This window comes from Pteronotus mesoamericanus, unplaced genomic scaffold (genome assembly GCF_021234165.1).
Source record: "Pteronotus mesoamericanus isolate MK-2021 breed Mesoamerican mustached bat unplaced genomic scaffold, CSHL_Meso_final scaffold_167, whole genome shotgun sequence".
Taxonomy (NCBI): Eukaryota; Metazoa; Chordata; class Mammalia; order Chiroptera; family Mormoopidae; genus Pteronotus; species Pteronotus mesoamericanus.
Window position 1 is genome coordinate 14,472,534 of NW_026555308.1, and position 25,442 is coordinate 14,497,975.

Here is a 25,442-nt window from a genome sequence, read left to right on the forward strand (position 1 = left end):
AATAAATAGTGTAAAGGAATAAGAAAAAATAAAATATTAGCAAAGTAACTTACGACATGGCATTGTCATAAATCCAGCACATAAAAGAGGTAACTTCCCTTTGCAACAAATGGTTCTAGAAAACTGGCTCTCCACTTGCCCAAGAATGAAGCTGAACCCTTACCTTAAACTATATGCCAAAAAAACCTCAAACTGGATCAAATACCTTAAGAACTAAGACTTTAAAACACAACTCTCAGAAGAAAACACAGGGGAAAGTCTTCTTAACACTGGATTTGACAATGATTTCTTGGATATGGCACAAACAGAGGCAACGAAAGAAACAATACGTAAATTGGGCTACATCAAAATTAAAAACTCATATATACATCAAAAGGCACTAACTACCAAGAGAATGCAAAGACAACACACAAAATAGGAAAAATTATTTTTTGCAAATCACGTATCTGATGATGGATTAATATCCAGAATATATAGAAAGCCCCTACAACTCAACAATAAACAACCCAATTCAAAAATAAGCGAAGGATTTGAATAAGACATTTCTCTAAAGATGATATACAAATGGTCAACAGGTGCACAAAAAGATGCTCAATATCATTAGTCCCTGGGAAATGCAAATCAAAACCACAGTGAGATACCACTGCACACCCATTAGGAGAGCTATCATCAAAAAAGAAAAGAAAAGAAAGAGAAATAATGCTGCTGAAGATATGGAGAAATTGGAAATTTATGTGCACTTTTGGTGGAAACATAAAATGGTGCAGCCACAGTGGAAAACAGTTTGGCAGTTCCTAAAAAAGTTAAAGAATTACCATATGACCCCGCAAATGCAATGAATCATACACAAAATCATTCTGTACATCAATGTTCATAAAAACATTGTAATATTAAAAAGGTAGGAGAAGCAACCTTTGTCCACTGACAAATGAACACATAAACAAAACGTCTTATATCCATACAATGAAATAATCAGCCATAAAAAGAAGGAAATTCTGATACTACAACGTGAATGAAATTTCAGAACATTATGCTGAGTGAAATAAGAGAGACACAAAAGAACTCACAGTCGTCAAAATCACAGAGATAGAAAGTAGAACAGCAATAACCACGGGCTGGAGTTATGGGAGGATTGAGAGGTACTGTTCAATGAGTACAGAGATACTGTTTGGGATGAGGAACAAGTTTTGGAAATGTGTAGTGATGATGGCTGCACAACACTGTGAATGTACTTAATTTATGTCACAGAATTGTACACTTAAAACTAGTTAAAAGGGCAAATTTTATGTTATGTATATTTTACTTAAGAAAAAAAGAAAAAAGGCAGCTTTGTTCCTGTCAAGCCAGCAGCATAGGCAGACATGGCTCACCTCTTTGCACAACCACATCAAAAGTACAACTGCAATATAGAACAACCATCACTCAGGACTGTCAGAAATTGAGTAGAATGGAAATCTGACAATGACGGAATTAAAGAAACCACATCCAACCAGACTGGCAGGAAGGGTGCGGACCTGGAATGAGCTGGCCCCTCACCCAGTGCAGTAAATAAAAATTCTGGAGACACACCTCTGGAGTGAGGTGTCCCAGCCCCATACCAGACCCCCCCAGCCCAGGGTTCCAGTGCCAGGAAGATGAGTCCCCACAACTTCTGGCTGCAATAACCAGTGGGGATTGAGTGGGTGGAAGAAACTGCTGGAGCCCCAAGCAGTTCATCTTAAAGAACCCACAACAGAGTCACTCCCTCTGTACCAGGGCAGCAGTTTGAAAGGCACAAGTGGCATAAAGGGAGAAACAGAAGTGCCTGGCATCAAGGCCATTGACCCTTTTCTAAACTGCCCCTCCCAGGAGCCAGCAAGCTGGTGCCATATCTTCATCAACCTAACACTGTTTAACCCACCTTGGAGATTCCCAGAGACTCTGTCCCACCCAACTTACCAGCCCACCCAAGCTGCTTTTCCCTATGAATGGTTAGCTCACACTGCACAACTTCCCAAATACTATCAAACAAGCAACAGCTGGCCTCAGTGCGCCCCAACACGCAACAAGCAGCCTAGATTCATGGCTTGGCTTCACCTGGGAATCTCCAAGCCCAGCACAAGTAGCAGCCATCTCAGATTGCTTTACAGCTCAGGCAGTGTGGCCCTGGGCAAAACACAGGTGGGGGCTGACCTTGGCCTGCACCACCCAGGAAACCCCAGGACCAGTGCACCCAATGGACAGCTACAAACCACGACGGAGCACCCCCACCCTGCCCCTGCACAGCTGACCTTCCATGGAGATTGGAGGTTGGTGATCAGTGGTCACAGCCAGTCCTTGCAGCTGACTGGCCAGGGTAAATACCTCCCATTGATCTGCCAACAGCAACCAAGGCTCAACTATAAGAGGAGGGTGTGCTCAGCCCACATGAAGGGTGTTCCTTCAGTACCCAGCCTGAGGGATAGGGGAGGCTGTGCCACTGGACCCTATAGGTTACCTACTACATTAGGCCATGCAACCAAGATGGGGAGTCACAGCAGCTCTACCTAATACATAGAAGCAAACATAGGGAGGCTGCCAAAATGAGGAGAGAAAAGAAACATGGCCCAAATGAAAGAATAGATCAAAACTCCAGGAGAAAAGCAAACAGAAATGGAGATAAGCAATCTATCTGACACAAAGTTCAAAACATTGGTTATAAGGATGCTCAAGAAACTTATTTAGGACCTCAGCAGCATAAAAAAGATCCAGTCAGAAATAAAGGATTCACTAATTGAAATAAAGAACTTACAGGGAAACAACAGTAGAATGGATGAAGTGAATCAAATCAACGATTTGGAATATGTGGAAGCAAAAAACAATCAATCAGAACAACAAGAAAAAAAGATTAAAAAAAAATGGAAACATCAGAAGCAGCCTTTGGGACAACTTCAAGAGGTTCAACATTCACATCATAGGGGTGTCAGGAGGAGAAGAGGAAAAGCAAGAAATTGGAAATCTATTTGAGGAAATAAAGAAAAATCCCCTAATTTGGTGAAGGAAATAGAAACGCACAAAGAGTCCCAAACAGATGGAAGCAAGAAGGCCCACTCCAAGACACATCATAATTAAAATGCCAAAGTTTAAAAGATAAGGAGAGAATCTTAAAGGTGGCAAGAGGGAAAAAGTTAGTTACCTAGAAGGGACTTCCCATAAGACTGTCAGCTGATTTCTCAAAAGAAACTCTGCAGGCTAGAAGAGACTGGCAAGAAACATTCAAAGTCATGAAAAGCAGAGACCTACAGCCAAGATTGCTCTACCTAGTAAAAATATCATTTAGAATCGAAGGGCAGGTTAAGTGCTTCCCAGATTAGAAAAAACTAAAGGAGTTCATCATCACCAAACCATTATTATATGAAATGTTAAAGGGACTTATTTTTAAAAAAGATCAAAACTATAAACAATAAAATGGCAAAAAGTACAAATCTATCAACAATTGAATCTAACAAAACAAATTAAGCAAACAAGAATAGAGACAGGATCATGGATACAGAGATCATTCTGATGGTTGCCAGACTGGGGGCGGGGGGTGGGGGGTGAGGGTATGGATGAAGCGCTGAGAGGATTAAAAAGTACAAACAGGTAGTTACGGAATAGCCATGGGGACGTAAAGTAAGGTGCAGGAAATGGGAGTAACCAAAAAACTTACATGCCTGACCCATGGACATGAACAATAGTGGGGATCTGCCTGACATAGTAGGGGGTGCTGGGTGGAGGGGGGCAAAAGGGGGAAAAAATCAGGACAATTATAATAGCATAATCAATAAAATATAATCTAAAAAAAGAATTGGGTGGGGAGAGAAAAAATTAATTTAAAAAAAAAAAGGGCAGCTTCTTTTTCTGAATATAAAACATCCTTGCGTGCCTTGACTGGTATGGCTCAGTTGGGCATTGTTCTGCAAGGCAAAACACTGCTGGTTCAATTCCTTCTCAGGGCATGTGCCTGGGCTGCAGGTTCAGTGCCCGGATGTGGCATGTGCAAGGAACAGCGAATCAATGTTTCTCTCTCACATCGATGTTTCTCTTCCTTTCCCTCTCCCTAAAAATAAATAAAATCTTAAAAAAAAAACACAAACATACTTGCGTAAGGTGTTGTTGTTCTGGACTCTCTTCACCTCATCTTCAAGCTGCTGAATTCGTCTCAGGACATACATGTGTTGCTGTAACAAAACTCCCAACCAGAGCTCATCCCAGAGAACAGTGACCCTTCGCAGCTCAGCCACGAGCATCTGAACCTGCAGACACAGCACATCCAAACATGCTCATCTAGAAATCCAAGGACAGCACAGCTCTGCAAACACTGGAAGCTGCTGGTTAAACGTGTGCATCTTTTGTTCACGATAGAACTAGACAATCTTTGTTAGTGAGTCTGCCTATCAATACGGAATTTATAAAGCCAATTTTGGATTACTCTAGGAGTTTTGTTCAAGTATCTCCACAACAGTTGTTAGTGGGTTTTGCTTATAGGTTGTTTTTTAGGGGGAAATGGTTCTAATAAAAATTGGCTTAAAACATAAGTTGCTTCTCTGTACCTGTAACACCATAGTGGGGTTTGCAGATGATAGCTTGTCCACAATTTTGCTGTAGCAATCCTGCATCATGGCTTGGTCTTCATTTAATCCACTTTTAGGTTCATCCTTATTGCTATCTTGAGAAGCAGGAGGACTTCCTCCCTCACATTCAGAAACCAGCAATTCTTCTCCTTGAATATTGCCAAGCAGTGTTGGAATTGCAGAGGAAAACTTATTTCCTATAACAAAATGGGAGAATAAGGTAGACTTTGTATGTTTCTCCCACGGGTATTTATCAATTAGGGAAAACACTGAGGAGTTCTTCAGCTCCAGAGCACTCATTTAAATAACTGGTGCTCTGTGCACTGAACTATCAAAGATCATGGATATTCTGCCTTTTTACAAATTTAGCTTTTATATTTATTAATATTATAAGCTAACAGAAGATAAATGGAAGAAAAGTAAGACATAAGTCTCAACAAATAAAGTGTTCTCCCAGCCAGAGTCCTGAACTTTGTTTCAATCCTTATCCACCAGTTACTCAGCTCAGTGAACATGAGAGTGACTCAATTTCCCCTGCGTGGTGGATTACTGTAAGACGGTAACACGTAAAGCACAGGTCCTAGGTGCCACTCACATAGCAGTTACTCTCTCAATTAAGGCAATTATTAAAATGGTATTTAAAAAAACTCTATCACCTCTGGAATATAAACCTCAAAATATTTACCTAACAAACATTACTTGCAAAATAATTTATATTCAAAGTAGCAGTATTTTGCCCAGACTGGTGTGGCTCAGGGTCGCTGGTTCAATTCCCAGTTTAGGGCACATGCCTGGGTTGCAGGCCAGGTCCCCAGCAGGGGGCACGTGAAATGCAACCACAAGTTTATGTTTCCTTCCCTCTCTTCACCCTCAAATAAATAAATAAATATAAAATCTTTTAAAAAAAGCAGTGGTATTTGAATATTCCATACCTGAGGCCTGTGATTCGCTACTAAGCGATATGGTACCCACTATTGCAGGATACAGTATGAGATGTGGGGAATCTTGAGCCACGCGGCAGAGAAGGTTACAAATACTTTGGCGCACATACACCTCAGGGTGGTTTAAGCGTGAGAAAAGTTGTGGAATAATTCCTTGAGGATAAAAAGAAAGAAACACACTTTAAAGTTATTAAAAAGGATCAACACAGTTGATGCAAAAGTATGCATGTAACTTGATATGTGCCAGCATCACTTCTAAGGGCCTCCAATTTCTCCCTGTGATTACCAAAAACCATGTACAGCAGTCTTGCTCTTCAAGTCTGGTTAGGGTACAGAGCTATAACCAAAATCTAGAGCAATTCAAAAATGTTCTAGAGAAATATATTTTCTGTGAATGACTGTAAAAGGAGAAAATTTTTACAAAGGGTATCTAAAAAAATTTTTCAATTACAGTTCACTTTCACTATTATTTTGTATTAATTTCAGGTGTACAGCATAGTGGTTTAATCAATTACAACTCTACAAATGTAGTGCTCCCCTGGTATTTCCTGTATTTTCCTGGTATTTCCACACCCGGCAGCATACAGAGTAATCGCAATACTACTGATGATATTCCCTATGGTGTACTTTACATCCCCAGGATTATTTTAACTACCAATTTGTACATCTGAATCTCTTCATCTCTTTCACCCAGTCCCCCAACAGCTCTCCCCTCTGGCAACCACCAGTCCACTCTCTGTGTCTATGAGCCTATTTTAATTTTGTTTTTTTATTTATTTTGTTCTTTAGATGCACAGGATACATGAAATTTTTTGAAATGTATTTTAACCACTCTCTCCAAAATTTATTTTGTATATAAAAAGCTCCTGCCTCTCAGCCTTCCATTCTTCTGAAAGGTAAGAGGGAAGTGGCGTAAGAGAAGCTCAAGGTGTCATAAACTAATGCAGCTATTCTGTAACACATTTAAATAATAAACATAAAGGAACTACTACTATTTTTTATTGCCTTAGACATCCTACCCAGAAATAATTTTTCCTGAGATATTTTTTAGATCATCACCTCTCCATGGAGCAGTAGGTGTTGTTTCCAAGCCATGTTCCAGGTACTGCCTAAGCTCGCCAGCATGCTTCACGAGCAGCCTGAGCAATCTCAAGGTGGCCATCACGATCACATCATCAGTGCTCTGCTCTGCTCTATGACTTAAATGTAGCCTTGGGTCATCCTCATCTAAAGGAATCTAGGGTGAAAGACAAAAAATAAAGGGAGGGAGGGAGAGGAAACAATTCACAATATTGTTTTCATCTACTAGGAAAGAAATTTGAAATAAACTTTGCTAAAAGAGAACACTGCACAACCTACCTGACCAGCATTGAGTTTAAGGAAGGTAAAATATGCACTGCAAGACAATTTGTACAGGCTAAAGATTCTATCCACAACTTTCCTCCACACTTTAATAACTCCTTCTGTTGCACTTTCATCAAGTTCTGAAAGCCACGGGCAGCTTGATATTAACTGACGCCAGATAACATCAACCATGTCATCTTCCTCATTATCTTCACCTTCTGTTATTTGAAGTGTTATATCTTCATCCTAAAGAAAAATTGGGCAAAAAATGCTATTTTTAATACAAATTGAAAAAGGAGAAAGGCACCTGATTTTCCTGTCAAACAAAAGTATTTTTCTCTTTATGAAAAAACCAAACTACTCATATTTAGCATTATATATGTTAAATCGATGTCAGTATGCTTCTCCTTATGGTACAATTAACTGATGTGTTTAAGATGGTATTAGCATCTCACGAAGATTAAAGGCTGATATTTGGACTGTCAATATTCTAAGTTACAATATATTCTGCCTGTAGAAAATGAAACATAATCTGTTCAAAGATCTGAGACTGAAGGTGCACAGAATACAATCAAAACAGACTTTACTCTCCGTACAGTACTGTGCATGCATATTAACACAGGCTTTGGAAACAATGATATATGCTGAAGTTTAGAATAAGAGCTGAATCAATAAAATCCAAACTTTTAAAGTCTGCAACTAAATACTTAATAGTCATAACATTCTAGAATTGTAGGAACTATGAGAGTGGAGAGAATAAATCTTACAAATTAACTATTTCATTGTTTTTCAACTCTAACTATGTATTAGAATCATCTAGTAAGTTTAAATACACATGCAAGCATGTGCACACATACATTCTAACCAGAATATCTGGGTTGGGGCTCAGGCTTGCAGACTTTAAAAGTTCCCAAGCCAATGTTAAAAACCTAATTTCTGCTCAGAAGAGCATATAAAGAGGAATCTACTTTACATAAAATGAACTTCACCCTTTTTCAATAGGGCCCTAAGGAAATGACTTGATTTCTCAAGAAATTAGAAAAATAGTAGTTCATTTTCATCTTGAAAACCAAAGTTTTTACTTGAAACAAAACAACATTTTATCAAGTATACGTGATCAACTTCCTGAAAATGAGTCAATTAGAACAGTGACCTTGACACTATTCCCCCCAAACACTATCAAGTTTTCCTTGCCTGAATCCCCGCTGGCCGACACACGGCCTGACCAAGGATACCATATATTCTCTCTTTTTCTTCTTCAGTTATAGTGTCTGGAAGCAGATTTTGAACTTCAGATTTTTCTCTAGGCAGCAGACGAACGCCTTCTCCCTGACTATAAAATTAAACAAGTCATCGGTATTTCAGCTACCAAAATTTTACCATGTCAACAGACATTTTAAATCTCTATTTTGCAATGCATTAAATAAATTACACATTTTGACATACATACCTGGCATTGTCAACCACCTTTCTGCCCCACCTATATGCCCAACTAGCTAAGGCTGCCCAAGATTTGGCTACTTCGGGTGCCTGAACTGAAGATAGGTGATACAACTGTCCCAAAATGAAGTCAGGTTCTCCAACTCCAATATGTACTGCCAATGAAGAAAAGAATAATGAAAGCAATCAGCAAGGTTACATTCATAAATTTCTAATGGCATTCCCATTAACATTTTAGGATTTTGCTATCTTCAAACAGCAAGTTCCACAATCTTAATAGTACATAATTTGATAACGCCTCCATTTGTATGATGCTTTTCTAAAAGGCCTAATATGTTGAGATGAATCACTCAGCTTCTCAAGTAAGCTTAAATTATAACCTTGCAAAATAAGGTCCACACCTTCCATGATCCTGAACTTTATAAAACAGTTCAGGTGTCAGATGTGTTGTAGAATGTCTTGCATTCTGAATTTGAATGACTATTTCCTTATGATTAGATTCAGCTTAAACATTTTGGCAAAACCAATATAAAGGTGATCAGTATACAATCTCATTCAGAGACTCATGAGGCAAATAATCTTATTCCCAGTTTAAAAGTGGAAAAAATCAGCTGCTCTAGTGTCATTGTCAATATGAAGGTTTATCCCTTATGAACGTTAAGACCCTATAATAACGCACATTAGAAATAAAAGACCAATGTAAGTAATTAAGACCCTAGGCTTCACAACAGCAAAATGAGGGAACATTTTCATGTTTCAGCAACTAGGTTAATTTACCTCTCAGGCAGGCACGGTGGTCAAGTGGTAAGGCGTTGGTCTCGTAATTTACCTCTCAGTCTGTAAAATCTGGACAATGGTACCTACCATAACAGGTACTCAAATAATGAATGAATTAACTACCCTATTTATCAGGTACCTTTCTGTTACTAACACTAGTGCCAGGGATGTGAAACTTAAATCTTTCTATATTTTTTTTCTTTTTTAAATAAATTTATTGAATTCTTGTATGTGCCCTGACCAGGGATTGAAACTTCAACCCTGACATATTGGAACGATGCTCTCATCAACTGAGCTACCCAGTCAGGGCCATTTCTATAATTTCTGTGCTCCACCTGTCAAAGGGACCACAAACTATTTTGTATCTTTGTTGCTCCTTCTGGTGTGACATGAAACTTTAGATACCTGGAGCAGGACCTTATTGCCAGCAAAAACATTTAGGTCCCTAAAAGCACCGTGAATTGAGAAGGTGGGAAGTACGGCCTGCGGGGCAGAGTACAGTGGCATGAGACACTAAACAAATGTGTTTTAGTTACTTCCAGGAAATATAAATTTCCATAGAGACACTTGTATGGCCCATTACAGCCAGCATAACATTGCAAACTTTAGAACAGGGAACAAAATAACATAAAATTAGTATTTTAAGGCTAGTAAGAGAAAGAAATCTTACCCGTAGATTCACTCTCAATCCGAGGATACTCTTCATCCACTGTATTAACTGATGGCAGTTCTATTAAAGTAAGTATGTTTTTAGACAAAGTAGAAAGACCTGTGAAGTTCTGCTGTTGCTGAGCTCTGTAAACCTGTTTTAGCTGCCCTGAAATTTCTTTCCATTCTGCCTGGATCCATTTAGCCAGTGTCAGAATTGACTTGGCAACTGCATATTCAGCTTTGGCAGACTGGCAAAAAGAAATGGCACAAGAACTCAACATTTCCATTGCGTGTGTTGACTGGCCTACAGAAAACCAAAAACAAGCCCTTAGAAGCCTTCAAAGCAAACAATGGGACATTATTTCAGGGTGAAATAATAAACTTTTAAAAACATGCAAATTCAGTGATAACCAATGATCTCTTAAAACATGTCTTTCTTTAATGACCAGCAACAAAATTCTTTTAAAAGTACTAAATTATAGAGATAAGTTAACACACATAAATTTTTATTCAGGACTCAAATGTTCTGCAATAGCTGGGGCAAGGGCAGGGGGTGGGGGGGTAATCAACATTCCTACCACTGCCTTACACCGTAAAGTTCATACACGACTGTTACCATAATTGTGTATTAACCATAATTCATTTTACTAACCTGCTGTATGTAGCAATTTGGTTTTTTCAATGTCAAGTTCAGGTCCCCATTTTTCATCCACTTGACCCTGAGTTGACAGTTTTTTAAAATGCTGGACTAAATCCTGTGCAGTAGTGGTCTTTCCCAGCTGAACCTCACTACACTGTGCCAGTAGCCGTGTTGCAAGCGACACATTCCCCCGTTTTCTAGCAAATTTTGCTGCTGTTAGACCTAATTCCATGAGATGGCTTCTAATTGGAACTGTTTGTTCTGGAGATAAGAAAACATTTTATTAGTCCCTGATTGGTCTAATCCCAGGCTGCACAGAAACACAACCAAAAACTTCCTCCCCAATTCTTGCCTTCCCTACCACATCCCTAAATAAACTCATTTTTTCACCATCTTTAAATTCCTATAAGTTAGCATAGTGCCTGCCATACAATAAACAACAAATGTTTGTTGAAATAAACATTTACAACAAAGAAGACAAAAATAAAAATCATTCACTAAAAGAAATTCAACTTTTAGTTTCTGCATCTTCTAAGTAAAGAGCCTAGGCCAAAGGGTGGGAAATGAAGGTAAGGCTAGACCACCCCCTCTTCACGTATAAGCACCCCCAGCCATTCTGCCATGCCATTCTCTCCTGGTTTACTCCTACCTTTCTGAAGGATCCCTCTCCATTTCCTTCTACCCATCCATTAAAACTGGTGTTCTTCAGGTCTGTCCTAAGGCTCTATACTCTTCTCATTCTGCATACTCTCCCTGGACAGTATTATCTGCTCTTGTGGCTTCAATTATCATACAAATGCTGATGATTCTTGAATCTTTATCTCTAGCCCAGAATAGACGTCTGAATTCTACTTGCTTACCAGTCAGCTATACTCAGGACTTTTAAAGGCACTTTAACCTATGTCAAGTGAAATCCATTTTCCATCTTTAAGCCTTTTATACTTCCTTCTCCTATTATCCCTTTCCCAACCTGGCTACCTGAGCAGGTCCCAGCAGTCATCTTAGACTTTAATTTCAAGCCTCATATCGCATCTGCTTTTTTCTGTCCCTAATGCCACTACCTGGGTTACCTTTAGCAGGGACTTCAGCCTAACTGGTACCTTTGCCCCCAGTCTCACCTTCTAACCCATTCTCCAACCTGCAACCGAAGCAATCTGACACAGAGAGAAGTCTGAACACTTAACTTCCCTTTGAGGGCTTCCCACTGCCCTTCTGAGAAATCCCAAACTTCTGAATGTGGCTTTGGAAGGCACTGATGCTTTACATTCCATTACAATCTCAATCTCATTCAGCTTCATCTTGTCCCACTCTCCCTTATGCAAATTGAGTTATCTAAGCATCTTTCATTATTGCCACTGGGCTTCACAAATGATGTTTGTTTGTTTTTAAATTAAATCTGTCTTCCTTCTTTCGCACCTCTACCTCCCTCAGGTCTCATCTTAAATGGCACTTCCCCTGAAGTCCTTTTCAAATCCTAGATTAAGCAGTGCCCTTGCTGTATGTTCTTTTAGCAACTTGCATGCTCACTCCGGGCAGAACACCATATTGCTGTTCCTTATTTAACGTCACTTTTCCCTGCTAGACTCTAGAATCCCTTTGGTCCTAGGAATGCAAAAAACAGGCTTGTCTTTTCACTATTGCATCCCAAATTGAAGCACAGTACCTGGCACAATGCACACACTTGCTGAATAAAGACAGAAAAGTGAGGAGGAGTGGAGTTCTGTCTCCAAGTATAACAAATGGATTACTGACTTTTTCTTTTCAATTTTAAAACGTGTTCAATAAGAGGATGGAAAAGGAGATGATATCTGTAGTCCTACTGCATGTTATACTCTGTACAAGGGCTTTTATATACCCTGTCTCATCTCCTATAAATCTTTACAAGAATCACATCAGTGGAGCAATCCCCTGGACCAAAAAAGAAAGTGACCCAGAAGTTTAATGACTTGCCCTAAGGTGTCTCGATGTGCAAATGTTGGGCTATAGATCCAAACCCAGATCTATGACATTAAGGGTATGAGTCACAGTTACCAACAGTCATCCTGCAAGGCAAGTCCATCTCCCAGTGGCAGCTTAGTTGAAATTTAACATTCAAATTTACTCAGTAAGCCCAGCTACCACATTTTCAACTCAAATTCTACAGAATTCTGGCAAGTTTTCCAATTTAGAGCAGTAAAAGTAAATTGCTGGCATCCCTTTAGCATGACAATTCTTTCTTAAAAATGACACAAATATTTTTATAAATGCTAATTTTCAAACCATTCATTTGATGTATTTAAAAGTTAACAACACAGTGTATTACAGCTGACAAAGACATAAACAAGTCTTATGACTTCATTAAAAATGAGCCAGATTTAAACAGACATTTTAAAGAATATAAGATATAACCCTGGCTATTGTGGCTCAGTGGACTCAGTGCCTGCCTGTGAACGAAAAGGTCACGGGTTCGATTCCCAGCCTAAGGCACATGCCTGGGTTGCAGGCCTGGTCCCCAGTAGCAGGTGCACAAGACGCAACCACACATTGTTGTTTCTCTCCCTCTCTTCCCCACCACCCCTCTCGCTAAAAATAAATAAATAAAATCTTTAAAAATAAAAAGAGAATATAAGATATACAATGGCCATTATGCAAATGAAAAGATGCTCAACACCATTTATCATCAGGAAGATCTAAAGAAAACCACAATGAGATATTACTACATAAACACTCCAGTGACTAAAATTAAAAGACTGCTGATAACAACAATGCACATGTCAGGAGGAATGTAGTATGTACAATCAGTTTATAAAAAACTACCAAACTATTTTGAAAGTTAAGCCATATGACCCAACATCTCCACACCTAGGCCGGCCGGTTGGTCTGTCTGTCTGTCTGTCTATCTATCGAGAGGGGGAATGGAAAGAGAAAGAGAGGGACAGTAACATCAATGCCACAGAGAAACATCAATCAGGTGCCTCTCACACATGCCCCAACTGGGGACCAGGCCCACGATCCAGCAAGTGCCCTGCCCGAGAATTGAACCAATGACCTTTCACTTTGCAGGACGCCTAACCAACTGGACCATAACAGTCAGGGCTCCACTCCTTAACATTTAAGAGAGAAATACAAATACGTGTCCACCAAAAAAACTTGCACATGAATTTCACAGCAGCTTTATACATAAGAGCCCAAATACGAAAACAACTCAAATATCCATCAAAGGGTCAACAGATAAACAAATTGTGGTGAAGCCATACAATGGACAGTACTCAACGATAGAAAAGACCACACTGACACTTATACCATGGGTGACCCTTAAAAATAAAATGCTAAGCAAGAGAAGCCAGGCACAGAAGAACTTACTTTATGGTTACATTTATATAATGCTTTGCTTTAGTAAAAACAGACTTAAAAGACAGGAGTAATCTATAGTGATAGAAAGCTAATCAGTGGTTGCCTGGGATGGGCAGATGAGAGAGATAACTGAAAGGCTCAAGGAAACCTTTCAGGGTAGATAAATATTCAATATTTTTATTTTATTGGTGGTTACACAGGTGAGGATATGTTAAAACTCACAGAACTGTACACTTATAATATGTAAATAAATTTTTTTTTCATCTAGTTACCTTTTATTTTCTCCAACAACTGACTCTGGTACATGGTATATCTTAATGCCTGCATCCATGGCCTCACATCATGCTGTTTACATGAACGCAAAGCTTCACTGAAGAGTGGAATCAGACAGTCCTGCCAGGGTAAAACCAAAACTCCTTAATGGAAATAGGATCCCTTATATCTTTATAGACTGAATTCAGTTACATCCCCACAGGTTGGCTATCAGCTCTATTCCAGGTTTATTTATATTAAGCTCTTCCCTTTCTTTACTGCATCTTCAAATCACAAGAGGAAAAGATACTCTTAAGAGAAAACCTTTGTTTTGCCCACCCAAAAAACTGTTTTTCAGAATATAAGTCCAATTTACCTATGTAATCATCAAAAGAATGCACATCTTTATAAAAAATAAACAGTATATTCACTATAAAGAGGCTAAATCACAGAAAACATAACACTATTGCTTCATAACCATATTCTCGAATTGTAATTCTCTTTGGAAGAGCTTATCTTTGGTTAAACTTTATCTGGGAAGAGTAGGGGTGTCTTCGTCTTAGTCAAATATAAAATTTAAATAATTTGCCCAAGAGAAATATATTTATGTACACTAACCCCTAAAAAGAAGAAAAAAATTAAGCAATTAGCATCCTTGACATTATGTATCTTAGTGTTCTTCCATATGCCTTACATATTTCTCAAATGAAAATCTGACTGAAATGGCATTTTAGGTTTCTGGATTTGCTAGTTGGTCCAACAAAAGCTACAAATGCTATTTTAAAAACTTGAAAAATAGTCTCTGTTCTACCCTAGAGCCTACTGATGTTCAGAATATCCTGGTAAAAAGATACCTGTACGCACCTCTGTAGAAAGTCTGTTAGAAACTGTGTTCTCCAAAGCAAAAGAGCAATACAGCTGTAAGGTACTCAGAACTGGCAGAGACTGGGAAACTGTCAAAGTAGAAAGTCTCAGTGGTCCAATAGCTATGCGGGAAGTTTGCTTCAAGTACTTTACCATGTTTCTGAAACAAAATGTTTATTATTAATTGATAAATGAGATTTCTCAACTTGTAACCACTGAAGGGTATAAAGCAGTTTGATAAGATGCTTCCATATTGGGACCCAAACTGGAAGAAGGAACAGGAATAGACCTGCTCTTTAGTAAAATGGTGTAAGCAAGTCAGGCATTTATTTTGGGAGATGTTTTTATATTTTATTTACTTTCAACCTCAGTGTATGTTGGCAAGTGGCATTCACATATATGATTTCTACAATTAAAATGAAGTATCATGACTAGCACTGTAGTGCTCTGGTAACTGCCTCACTCCAACCAAACATTTGCCGTAAGGTATACATAATGCACATTCACCTGCTTAGGATTCAACTTACTCAGTGATAGACTGCCACTTCTGATCTTGTTCCAGATGGTTTAAAGCAGTTTCCAAACAAACAGAGCTTCTTAATAACTGAACTTCAATGGATTTCTGAAGTTCCTTTGGATCTGGACTTAACATGTTAGGAAGTAGTTTTTTCATATCTACAAAAGTTAAATAGATTTCATTAAGTTACCTCACTTTTAATGTACAGGTGACAAGATATTTTGACAGTGTTGAAAATAATCATCAATGAATATATTGAATACAGCCAGCTAAACATTATAATTTCAAATACCTATATAAAAATTATAGTTCATATAAAATTACACTTCAGACCCCTCCCAAGTCAGTTAATTTCACAGCTCAAAAATCAGTTAGCAACCTACTATTTATAGGGGCTAACCTAGACCTTCTTTGGCAAATGTTACTGAACCTAGCAAATCAATACCACCACAAAGATTACACAATACTGACTTTAGTATAGCATACAAAATGTTTCAGTTGTGATAAAGAATTAATGAACCACTTCATGATATCAAGCACGAAAAATATTTAGCTTAAACACTACTTGTACTTTTTCAAGGAAATGGTTAGATAAATTTCAAAGTATTAGTGTAGCCTTTTTTTGGTTTGCTTAATTTTAATTAAACTGTCATTTGCCAAATTAAATATAAGTACAACAATCCTGAATTTATTGATTCACATGGGACTCTGCCCCAAAATAAAAGTACAATAACTTTCCAGATTTTCCAGTAAAATATACTAAGTCAAACATTTTGAGCAACTTATCCATAAAAATGGTTACTTTTAAAATTATCTCAAATACCTATTTTTTCTTTTGATCCTCCAGCAAGTAGATTGATATTTTCTCCTGGTAACAATTCTAGTTGCTCAGTACATTCAACAAATTCTCCAGACTCAAAACTACTTAGTGATCTGTAATGAAAATATTGGTTAGCTTGTTATTACACCCTATCGCCTGTAGAACCATTAAAAAAAATAATAATAATAGAACAAATTCTAGAAAAAGGCAGCACAATTACACAGCATTCTTCTGAGTAATTTCTCTCAACACAGCCCACCATTAATTTTTATTTTGGAGATGTGACCACCATCTTAATTAGCACTAAAATTGGAGTGGCAAACCTGAAAGTCACAGCTTTAGTTACCAGTTTAGCATACTCACCCCTCCATGTCTCCTTTCCCTTTCTGCAGCCTCTTTTCCTTGAGGACCCTCCAACAAACTGAGAGTAGACTTCAACATCTAGTTCTCCCCAAGCTACCACGCAACCGCCTACATGGCCTCGCCCATCGCTGAGAGCCTAAGACCTGTAGGTATCCTGCGTTATTATGGCAATCTTATATTCTGCTAGTCCTGCTTTCATTCACTGCTGACCCTCTCTCTGTTTTCCATTATGTTTCATGGAACCTGTTTCTCTTCTTTCAATAAATCCCTTTCCATTTCCTCACCTTATCTGAAAACAGTGATGCCTCTGAAACTCCCTCCTATAATCCTGGAGCATCAATGCCAAGATAAGGGGCCTCATCCTCCTAGCTCCTCACTACTTTCAGATCCCTGAGCCTGTTCCCATTCCCATTACAGCTGTTCTCAGACAGAATGACAACTTAGTTTCTCAATCTCTTTTCCATTCGTCTCTCACCTTCACCTGTCCCCCTCACTGCATCACCTCTCTAACATCTCAGCCTGAATCCAGCACTGTAAATTGACACTACTTGACTGTACATGCTTCCACGTTAAAAAGCCCCATGCCTGGCTCAATGCAACCGCCACCCTCTCAGGTGAGCTGTACAGCTGATGAACTGTCAAGGTTGAGACTAAAACACCTCTTCTGACACTAGAGGGTTAATCTTTTCCAGCGGCAGTTTCCCTTAGTGTCCACTACACTTTACAATGCCCTCACACTTTCAACTAATGACTGACAGGACAGGGAAGGGAAAAGGAAAGGAAGAACAAAAGCCGCAGGCTTTAATTTCCTCCACCCTTACCCCAACCCACTATCCACTCCTAAAACCATCTCTGCCTAACTTTAACTGCTTTCCTTGAGGCAGAGAAAAGGTGTAATCTAGCTAATCCTTCAGTCAATGGTCTTTATCCTTTTTCTTGAACCTCTGCTTTGTAGTGGCTCCTCCTCCTTTGTCTAAAAGAACACTTGATCTCACCAATATTTGTACACACAATATTCTTCCCCTTGCTTCTTCCCCTTGACTTCAAGAAACCCAATTAACCTAACTAAAACTTTTCATTTTCAAATTTTTATACCACCCAACAGTACTTGACCTGGCTGCTCCTCTCTCTATAAAGCTCTGCTTGCTTGCAGTCTGGGGCTCCTGACAAGGCTGACTGCTCCAATCTGGCTCTCCTACATCTCCAGCACTTCCTTTCTCAATGTCTTTGTGTTTTCTTCAATGGCTCCTTCTATCCCTTAACAGATGCTCAAAAGGATTCTGACCCTGACCCTCTTTCCTTTTCACTCACTCTTCTCCAGAGCCTTATCTGTTTTGGCTTACAAAGCTTACAAATGGCTTACAGCCATCTTGCAAATGGCTTACAAAGGCTCCAGAGTATAGACTCAGGTATTTAATTATTACCTATACAATAATGATCCCCAAATCTCTCTCTAGCTTAGACTTTCCTCCTTAATTCCAAATCCAATCCTCAACTATTGGGTTGGCCAAAATGTTCATTTGGTTTATTCCGTAAGATGGCTCTAGAAGTGCTTACTTCTTTAACTTCATTCAAAACAATTTTTTAAAATTTAATCTGTATTGTACTTTTTCCATTATTTAGTCCCCCAATACTCCCCTCCCCCCAGCAACCACCATACTACTGTCCATGTCCATGAGCCCTTTTTCCTTTTTGCTCAATCTCTCCACCCTCAAGAGAAAAATCTGGTATGCTGTATTGTGACAGTTGTCATATCAGCATGCATTAAAAAACAAAAAACAAAAAACTATCAAAACTGGTGAATTTGGGGGCACCCATTTTAATACTGAAGGTAGCAGAAAATACACAACATTTTTGGCATATTATGCTCTATTATTTCAAGAAAGGTAAAAACTCTGCTGAAACACACAAAAAAAGATTTGTGCAGTATACGCAGAAGGTGCTGTGACTGATCAAATGTGTCAAAAGTGGTTTGTGAAGTTCCATGCTGATTTCTCTCTGGACAATGCTCCACGGTTCGGTAGACCTGCTGAAGTTGATAGCAATCAAATTGAGACATTAATTGAGAATAATCGATGTTATACCATGCGGGAGACAGCTGACACACTCGAAATATCCAAATCAATAAAGTTATTGGTGAGAATGAAAAAAATGCATCTCTTATTTTACAGAAAGAACCATATGGACTTTTTGGCTAACCCAAATACATACTAAACAATCTTATCTACATGTTTCACAAGCACCTTAAACATGCCTCATTGTTCTGTGTATTCCCACTTCACTTAATAGTATGTTTTCTCCTCCTCCTACCTATGTCTCCACAAATCAATGGTCTACATGCTTCTACCCTTGTCCTCTGACACCTCCAGTCTCTTCACAACACAACATTAAGATCATAATATGCCCCTCCTGTTCAAATTCCACCTAAGATCTTCAATCTTATTAGGGGTCACAGTCCTTTCACACTTCTTTTTATTACTTGTTTTTACTTGTTTTCATTAACATTTCATAAATGTATTTATAGCTCATATGTATTTCAATGTTTAATATTAGAAGTGTTCGGGGTCTTTATTTAGTAGTTTGATGGTTTTGTGAAGGAACATGCTGCAGAAACTTAACTCTTGTTTATACCAACTAGCTTATGATAAAATTAGTTTTGGTATACGTTGTTTCACTTAAAAGTCGCAGTTTCCAAGAACCTATACAATGATGTTAAATGAGAATTTACTGTATTCAAAGATAATTTACAAACACCATCAAATGTGATCCTTTCTAAAATGTGACAAATTCACCTTTCCAGTAGTACCCCCACTGTTCATAGTTTTACTTTCCATTGTTTCAGTTACCCACAATCAACAGTAATCCAAAAATGTTAAATGGAAAATTCCAGAAATAAAAAAATTCCTAAGTTTTAAATTGTACACTGTTCTGAGCAGTATGATGAAATCTCACACCATCTCACTCAGGATAAGAATCATCCCTTTGTCCAGACATTCAAGCTGTACATGATACCTGCCCAAGTACACATAGGAGCCGTCTCAGTTATCAATAGGTTATCAGATTGGTTATAGGTTACAGAGTCACACTACATTCACATAACTTGCATTACAGTATATTATTATAACTGTTCTATTTTATTATTGTTGTTAATCTCTTACTATGCCTAATTTATCTTTATCATGGGTATGTATGTACAGGAAAACATACTATATACAAGGTTTGGTACTATCTGCAGTTTTAGGCACCTACTGAGGGTCCTGGAACATATCCCCTATGGATAAGGGGGGACTACTGTATGTTCATTTTGCTTTAGAACAGACTCTGATAATCATACCAACTAACTACTTCAGCAATTATGAGACTGTTTTCGCATAACATGAATGCCCTCCTCACATCTACTGTCGGTTTCTCACTACTGTCATTTTTAGAATGCAGTATTATTAGAACTACAGCCATCTTGCAATAGTAGATATGACCAATTTCAGTATTTTTCAGCCACAGAATAAGCTTTTAAAGTTACTAAAAATTTGTTTAATGGAGTTAAGTATCATAATTTATAACTACAAAAAATCCTTACTTTATATAGTTGAAATCGGCTTTTAGGTTGAGAGAAGTACTGCTGGTACTCTTTTTCAAGTCGTGGATAGCATTCTGCCATTCCTGTACAGCAGCCCAATCAGCAATTGAAATGTAGCACTCACACGCTTTATTTCCCAAATAATTTATAACTTCAGGCGAAGAGTCCGTTGGTTTGGACAACACAGTCTTTCGGGAGTCACCTGAAAGTATTTTATAAAATAGAGAGATACCCAGAGCAGTTACAAATATTTCAAAGAGTGCAGAAATCTGGAAATATATAGTAAGTTCATTAGTACAAACTATTTGACTACTGATTTTTATTTAAATGCTGAATGCTCACCATTCAAAGAATGTTTGGGGCTGGCACTATTTCGCCCGGCATTGGCCAACATAAGAACAGATTTGTCAAAGCCAGAGATGCAGCAGTCAACACCTGTCATGGCACACAGATGCTCCTGGTACTCCATAGAGGCCTTTTCAAACCTTCAACACAAATTGAAACAGTGTTATGTTTTAATTATCCACATATTGATTTCCATAAAAACTGAGAAGAATTAATCACTCAATAAACTAAGCTAAACAATTATTATTTTGCATGAGGTTGGGCATGCACAAAATTAGATCTCTCCCTCATAACAAATGAAAAGGAACTACATTGTTATATGTTGAAAAGACAGCAGAAAATAACAGAAAATATTGGGGTGAGTATCAGATCTCAAACAAAGGTTAAAGGTGTGCAAAGGTTCAACAGAAGAATACAAGAATCCATAAAGTAACAGACCTAATGTCATAATAACTTGAAACTTTTGGGTATCAAAAACACCATAAACATTAAAAATAAATTACAAATCAAGAAATTAAATAGCATCAACAATTTGGTGTATATTAAAATTTCACAGATCAATAAACAACAAAAGACCATGAAGATTTATCTATGTTTTCGAAAATCACAAATGGTCAATATAACACAAGAATAAAGTTCTACTATTAATCATTAATTAAACAAATCAAAATAAAACAAATTCCGACATTTTCACTGATGGCAGGGTTGTTTCTGGGTGACTGTCAGTATTCACAAAGGTGAAGACAAGGCGTTAACTCTACTGTTAGTGATTTAAACTGACACCGTCTTTTCTATAGGGTAACTTAGCAACAGTATATCATAAGCCTTATGATCTGTAGCCTTTCTTCTAGTAAATCAGCTTGTATGAATGAATTCAAAGAAAATAATCACAACTATGAGCAAAAAGGTATAAGGGCCATACTGCACTAACATTAGTTAAAAAAAATCAGAAACAGTTTAAAGAAAAAAACAGAAACAACTTTATTGCCCAACACAACAGGGATGTTAAATTCAGGTACATTCACTAATAAATACAACTCTGCCACTAAAAATCACACTGCAGAATATTTAACATGACTAAGTATTTTTAAAAATATTGCTCAGTGGGCCCTGGATAGGTGGCTCAGTTGGTTGGAAGGTCATCCCGTACACCAAAAACATTGCGGGTTCAATCCCCAGTCAGAGCAAGTCCAAGATGCAACCAATCACTGTTTTCTCTCTCACATCAATGTTTCTCTCCCTCTCTAAAATCAATAAAACATATCCTAAGGTGAGAATTAAAATATAAAAATATAAGTATATATATCAGTGGAAAAAGCAAACTATGTGGCCAATAGAAATACTGCTATCTCTGTGAAAGGAGGGAAGAAAACTACATGAGAAGATAATAGAACTAGAAAGGCATATATATCAAAACTACAGTTACAAATAGGAGATGGAATTATGAGTTCTCTTACTTTTTTCTACGTTTTACAGATTTTGTAAAACTTACATCAATGTACACAGACTATTATGGTACATGCTCATTCACCTAGAGGAATCAAACAAGTCTGAATGTTGAGTGTATGGAGCTAATGAGCAATTACTCTAGCCAAAGAGTAATTGCCAAAGAGGGTAATTTGTACCAGATTCTGATTCAAAAGGTTCTCAATTAAGGATCAGGTTTAAAAGCATTTATAAGTCAAATAATTGGCAGGTCTTGTTTTAAGGAAGATTTCCTACTAATTCATAAAGATAGATACCCATGTTTGGCTACTAAAGAACAGACTGAAGATATGTCCCAGTAAAATGATATACAGCAAACTCCAATTACTAAAATTGAACAAAGCTGTTTTAGCATTTAACTACAATGTTAGCAAATAATAAAAATGATGTAAACATAAAGAAATTCTATCACTCATTTCCTTCCTTCCAACTTACCTCCCTTCAGCTTGTTGGGCCACTGAGTTAATCCAGAGAAGATTTTTTCCAACAATAGAAGATGACCAGACAGCAATTCCCTGTATAGCTTCAGGACAATGAAGTTCACACAGTGCTTCTACCACCATCATGATGGTTACTTCCAATTCATTACCCTGAAAATGGCACTCAGAAATATTAATCTCAGACATCAATACCATTAAAAATCATCTACTGATCATGTGAAAGCCTATTTAAAGTCAAATGTACTTAATTATTTTTACAATAATATTAAAATATTCAGCTTAGAATTCTTAAAATGTAATGTATAATGCAGCTACAAAGTCTGACTGACAGAACCCTAACAGCACAATGGTGTTAATCTTTACAAAATAGTTTCCCAGAATTTCAACTGTGGCATCTGTAGAAGTAACACATGAAGTAAATATAAAGCAAAATTAAATATAAACAAACATAAATAAAAAGATGATTAATGTCATATCTCTGAACATTACCTGGCGTTACTTTAATTAGCAAACAATTGCTATTTTTGGATCCCGCTTATTGAGCTCACTTACAAGCCAGCACTTTTCTTATGTTACATTATTATTATTATATATATATTTCTACACCCATAATTTACATATATTTCCCTATGCATTTATAAAACTGCTGTAATACATTATAGAAATTATTTCTTCTACAAACTTCTTAGAATTACCTTTAATGTTCTAACCTTAAGTATAAGTAATACGTATTTTGACATGATCTAGGTACAAACTATGAATAGGTGACTCTGGAAGTTACTAGTTTTATAAAATATTGGTTCAAAAGCTTTGAAAATGAATTAAAGTTTTCATTTATTTTACCCACAGATTAAGTAATAGCAAAGAAATTAAACCCCAGTTTTACTAATCAACAGATTTAAAATTAACTCCAAACACACTGCTTTACCTGAGATAGATTTGTCTTCATTTCTGTAAGTAAGTCAAAGCCATGCCTCACTGTCACAGCAGGCTGGCCTGCCAACAATCCAACCCTCATGATGGAGAGTCGAATCCGAGTCAGCCAGTCTTGACAAGTTTGGCGATTGGTATAGAAAAAAGTTCTAATGACCTTTACAATAAAAAAAAAAACAGGTTCACATTATAGGTGCCGATGTCTCAAATACACATACAACAAATACACAAGTCTACTGTGATGTTAGCTCTACACACACCACCAATTTTACCATGAAACACTGCTACAGAGCAACATTTAGCCTACTGAAACCAACCTTAGGAGGGGATGTTAATGCATTAGCACACCCCTCATATGCATTATACATCAGCTTCTCCAGATTTTCCAGATACTGCAGAAGAAGAACAAGTCTAAGCTGGTTGCTACTATGGCCTTCATCATTGTCTGCAGTTGTCCACTGACTAACATCTTGATCAGGGTTTAATGTGTGAGCTGCGAGACTTCTAATGATACCTAAAAGCAAAGAGAACATTCCAAATTTAAAAGAAATCTTTAAAAAGTGCAGAAGTACTTAAGAGATAATTTCACATATTTCACATTTAACAAGTTTCCTCTGTATAGCCATCATTTAAAAACAAAACTCTCAACATAAAAGACTTTTCATTTCAAGGGGAAAAAATGTTTTCTCCATACAAATCCCTTAAATTTTTAAGTGAAAAGATGCAAACATGTTGCCAACACAATTATTCAATGAAAGCTTATTCTAACCATCTCTAAAAGATTAACTAGCAAAATATTCAAGGAAAAAATTATGCTCTCAAATTTTTGTTTTAACAAATTTCTTAATAAAAGGCTTGAAAGTATTTACATCACAATGTTTGGAAAAGCACCAGAGATGATTACCTTCAATTGTCTGGAAGGTGTCTTGAGCTCTGCCCAGTGGGGTTCTCAACTTAGAAAGGACAGTGAACTGTGCTGCTTCCCAAATAGCCCACTGCCAAAGGACAGCATCTGTCTTTAGAAGATTGCGGGGAATTGTTGATTGGTCACGCTTATCCAGTCTCTGGCAGCTATAGAACAATCTTTCTAACCAATTGTCCTTCCTGGGAAAAGTAGTTTCATATTTAACAGACAATAATGACTTCATTTTAATAATAATAAAAATTTCAGGGGGAATGGGAGTAAGGTACTATAATTTTTCCTACTCTAAAAAAGGCAAAACCTGTAAATCTGAGAAAAGCATTACACCCCCACCTCTCATTCTGAGGAGGTCTATTACTGGATGGGGGTATGGTATGGAAAAATCATTGAGGTAAATGGCTCAGGATAATTTGGCTATCAGACTAAAACATTTACTCCAACTAGGCATCTCCAGAATGTCTGTGCCCCAGACCCCTCCCCAAAGTATTGATGACAAGGTCAGATCAGTTAACAGTCAACCACATTTCATCACTCAGTTTCAAAGGCCATTTTTCTTTCTTCAGATGCTATCTTCAAAACAATGGTTTCTACTGAAAACTAAACTAACCTTTTTAAGAGAAATATCACTTTCTACTCCACCACTCCTCAAAAGCAGGTACTGGGCCAAGATATTCAAGCATATGTTACTTTCCCCAATGAAATAAAAGAAATGCCTTACCCTGTTCTATGAGAGTTCCCATATAAAATAAAACTAATAACATCAGAGAAATCTTGCGGGTGGAATGTGTTACTTGGTGCTTTACTCATGTGACTTCTCAATGCTAAAGAAATTTCTTGAATTTCTGTGTGATTGTTATTGCTGTAAGACAGAAAATAGTTACTGTCATGCAAAATGTTTTATTTAGAAAGTTAGTACATACTATAAGTAGGCTATTTTCTTGCTAACTAAATTTGAAAGTAAAAAAATAAAATTAAGGCTTTAAAACAGACAGAATGTTATTACAACTTTGAAATTTCAGGTTCTTAAAGCTCCCAATTAACTTAATCAAAACAATAAATGAGCAGAGTTTAGTTTTTCAAATAACAGAACTAAGAAACACATTTTGGCACTTCATGAATTATACTAGTTACCATGAGCTTATCTCTCTTCAATCACTGAGAAGCACCATACAAGTTGTGACATTAATTCATTAATAGGTGATTTGCCTTTTCCTAAACTAGACTAGG

General features: G+C 37.4%; 1 protein-coding gene across 2 annotated transcripts in view; it reads right to left on the reverse strand.

The window, feature by feature from the left end:
- The window catches only part of SMG1 (SMG1 nonsense mediated mRNA decay associated PI3K related kinase), a 100,955-nt gene that overhangs the window by 28,709 nt on the left and 46,804 nt on the right, over positions 1 to 25,442 (reverse strand). For both annotated transcript variants that reach the window (XM_054589633.1, XM_054589634.1), the window contains 20 exons: positions 24,934 to 25,074; positions 24,198 to 24,397; positions 23,611 to 23,807; positions 23,289 to 23,450; positions 22,356 to 22,510; positions 20,433 to 20,575; positions 20,091 to 20,292; positions 16,154 to 16,263; positions 15,341 to 15,488; positions 14,814 to 14,973; positions 13,970 to 14,090; positions 10,377 to 10,625; positions 9,744 to 10,028; positions 8,307 to 8,451; positions 8,051 to 8,189; positions 6,872 to 7,102; positions 6,572 to 6,749; positions 5,504 to 5,665; positions 4,551 to 4,768; positions 4,099 to 4,253 (listed from right to left, as the gene is read on the reverse strand). In XM_054589633.1, the coding sequence (XP_054445608.1) occupies positions 4,099 to 4,253; positions 4,551 to 4,768; positions 5,504 to 5,665; positions 6,572 to 6,749; positions 6,872 to 7,102; positions 8,051 to 8,189; positions 8,307 to 8,451; positions 9,744 to 10,028; positions 10,377 to 10,625; positions 13,970 to 14,090; positions 14,814 to 14,973; positions 15,341 to 15,488; positions 16,154 to 16,263; positions 20,091 to 20,292; positions 20,433 to 20,575; positions 22,356 to 22,510; positions 23,289 to 23,450; positions 23,611 to 23,807; positions 24,198 to 24,397; positions 24,934 to 25,074 (3,501 nt within the window). The remainder of the gene's footprint in view (positions 1 to 4,098; positions 4,254 to 4,550; positions 4,769 to 5,503; positions 5,666 to 6,571; positions 6,750 to 6,871; positions 7,103 to 8,050; positions 8,190 to 8,306; positions 8,452 to 9,743; positions 10,029 to 10,376; positions 10,626 to 13,969; positions 14,091 to 14,813; positions 14,974 to 15,340; positions 15,489 to 16,153; positions 16,264 to 20,090; positions 20,293 to 20,432; positions 20,576 to 22,355; positions 22,511 to 23,288; positions 23,451 to 23,610; positions 23,808 to 24,197; positions 24,398 to 24,933; positions 25,075 to 25,442) is intronic.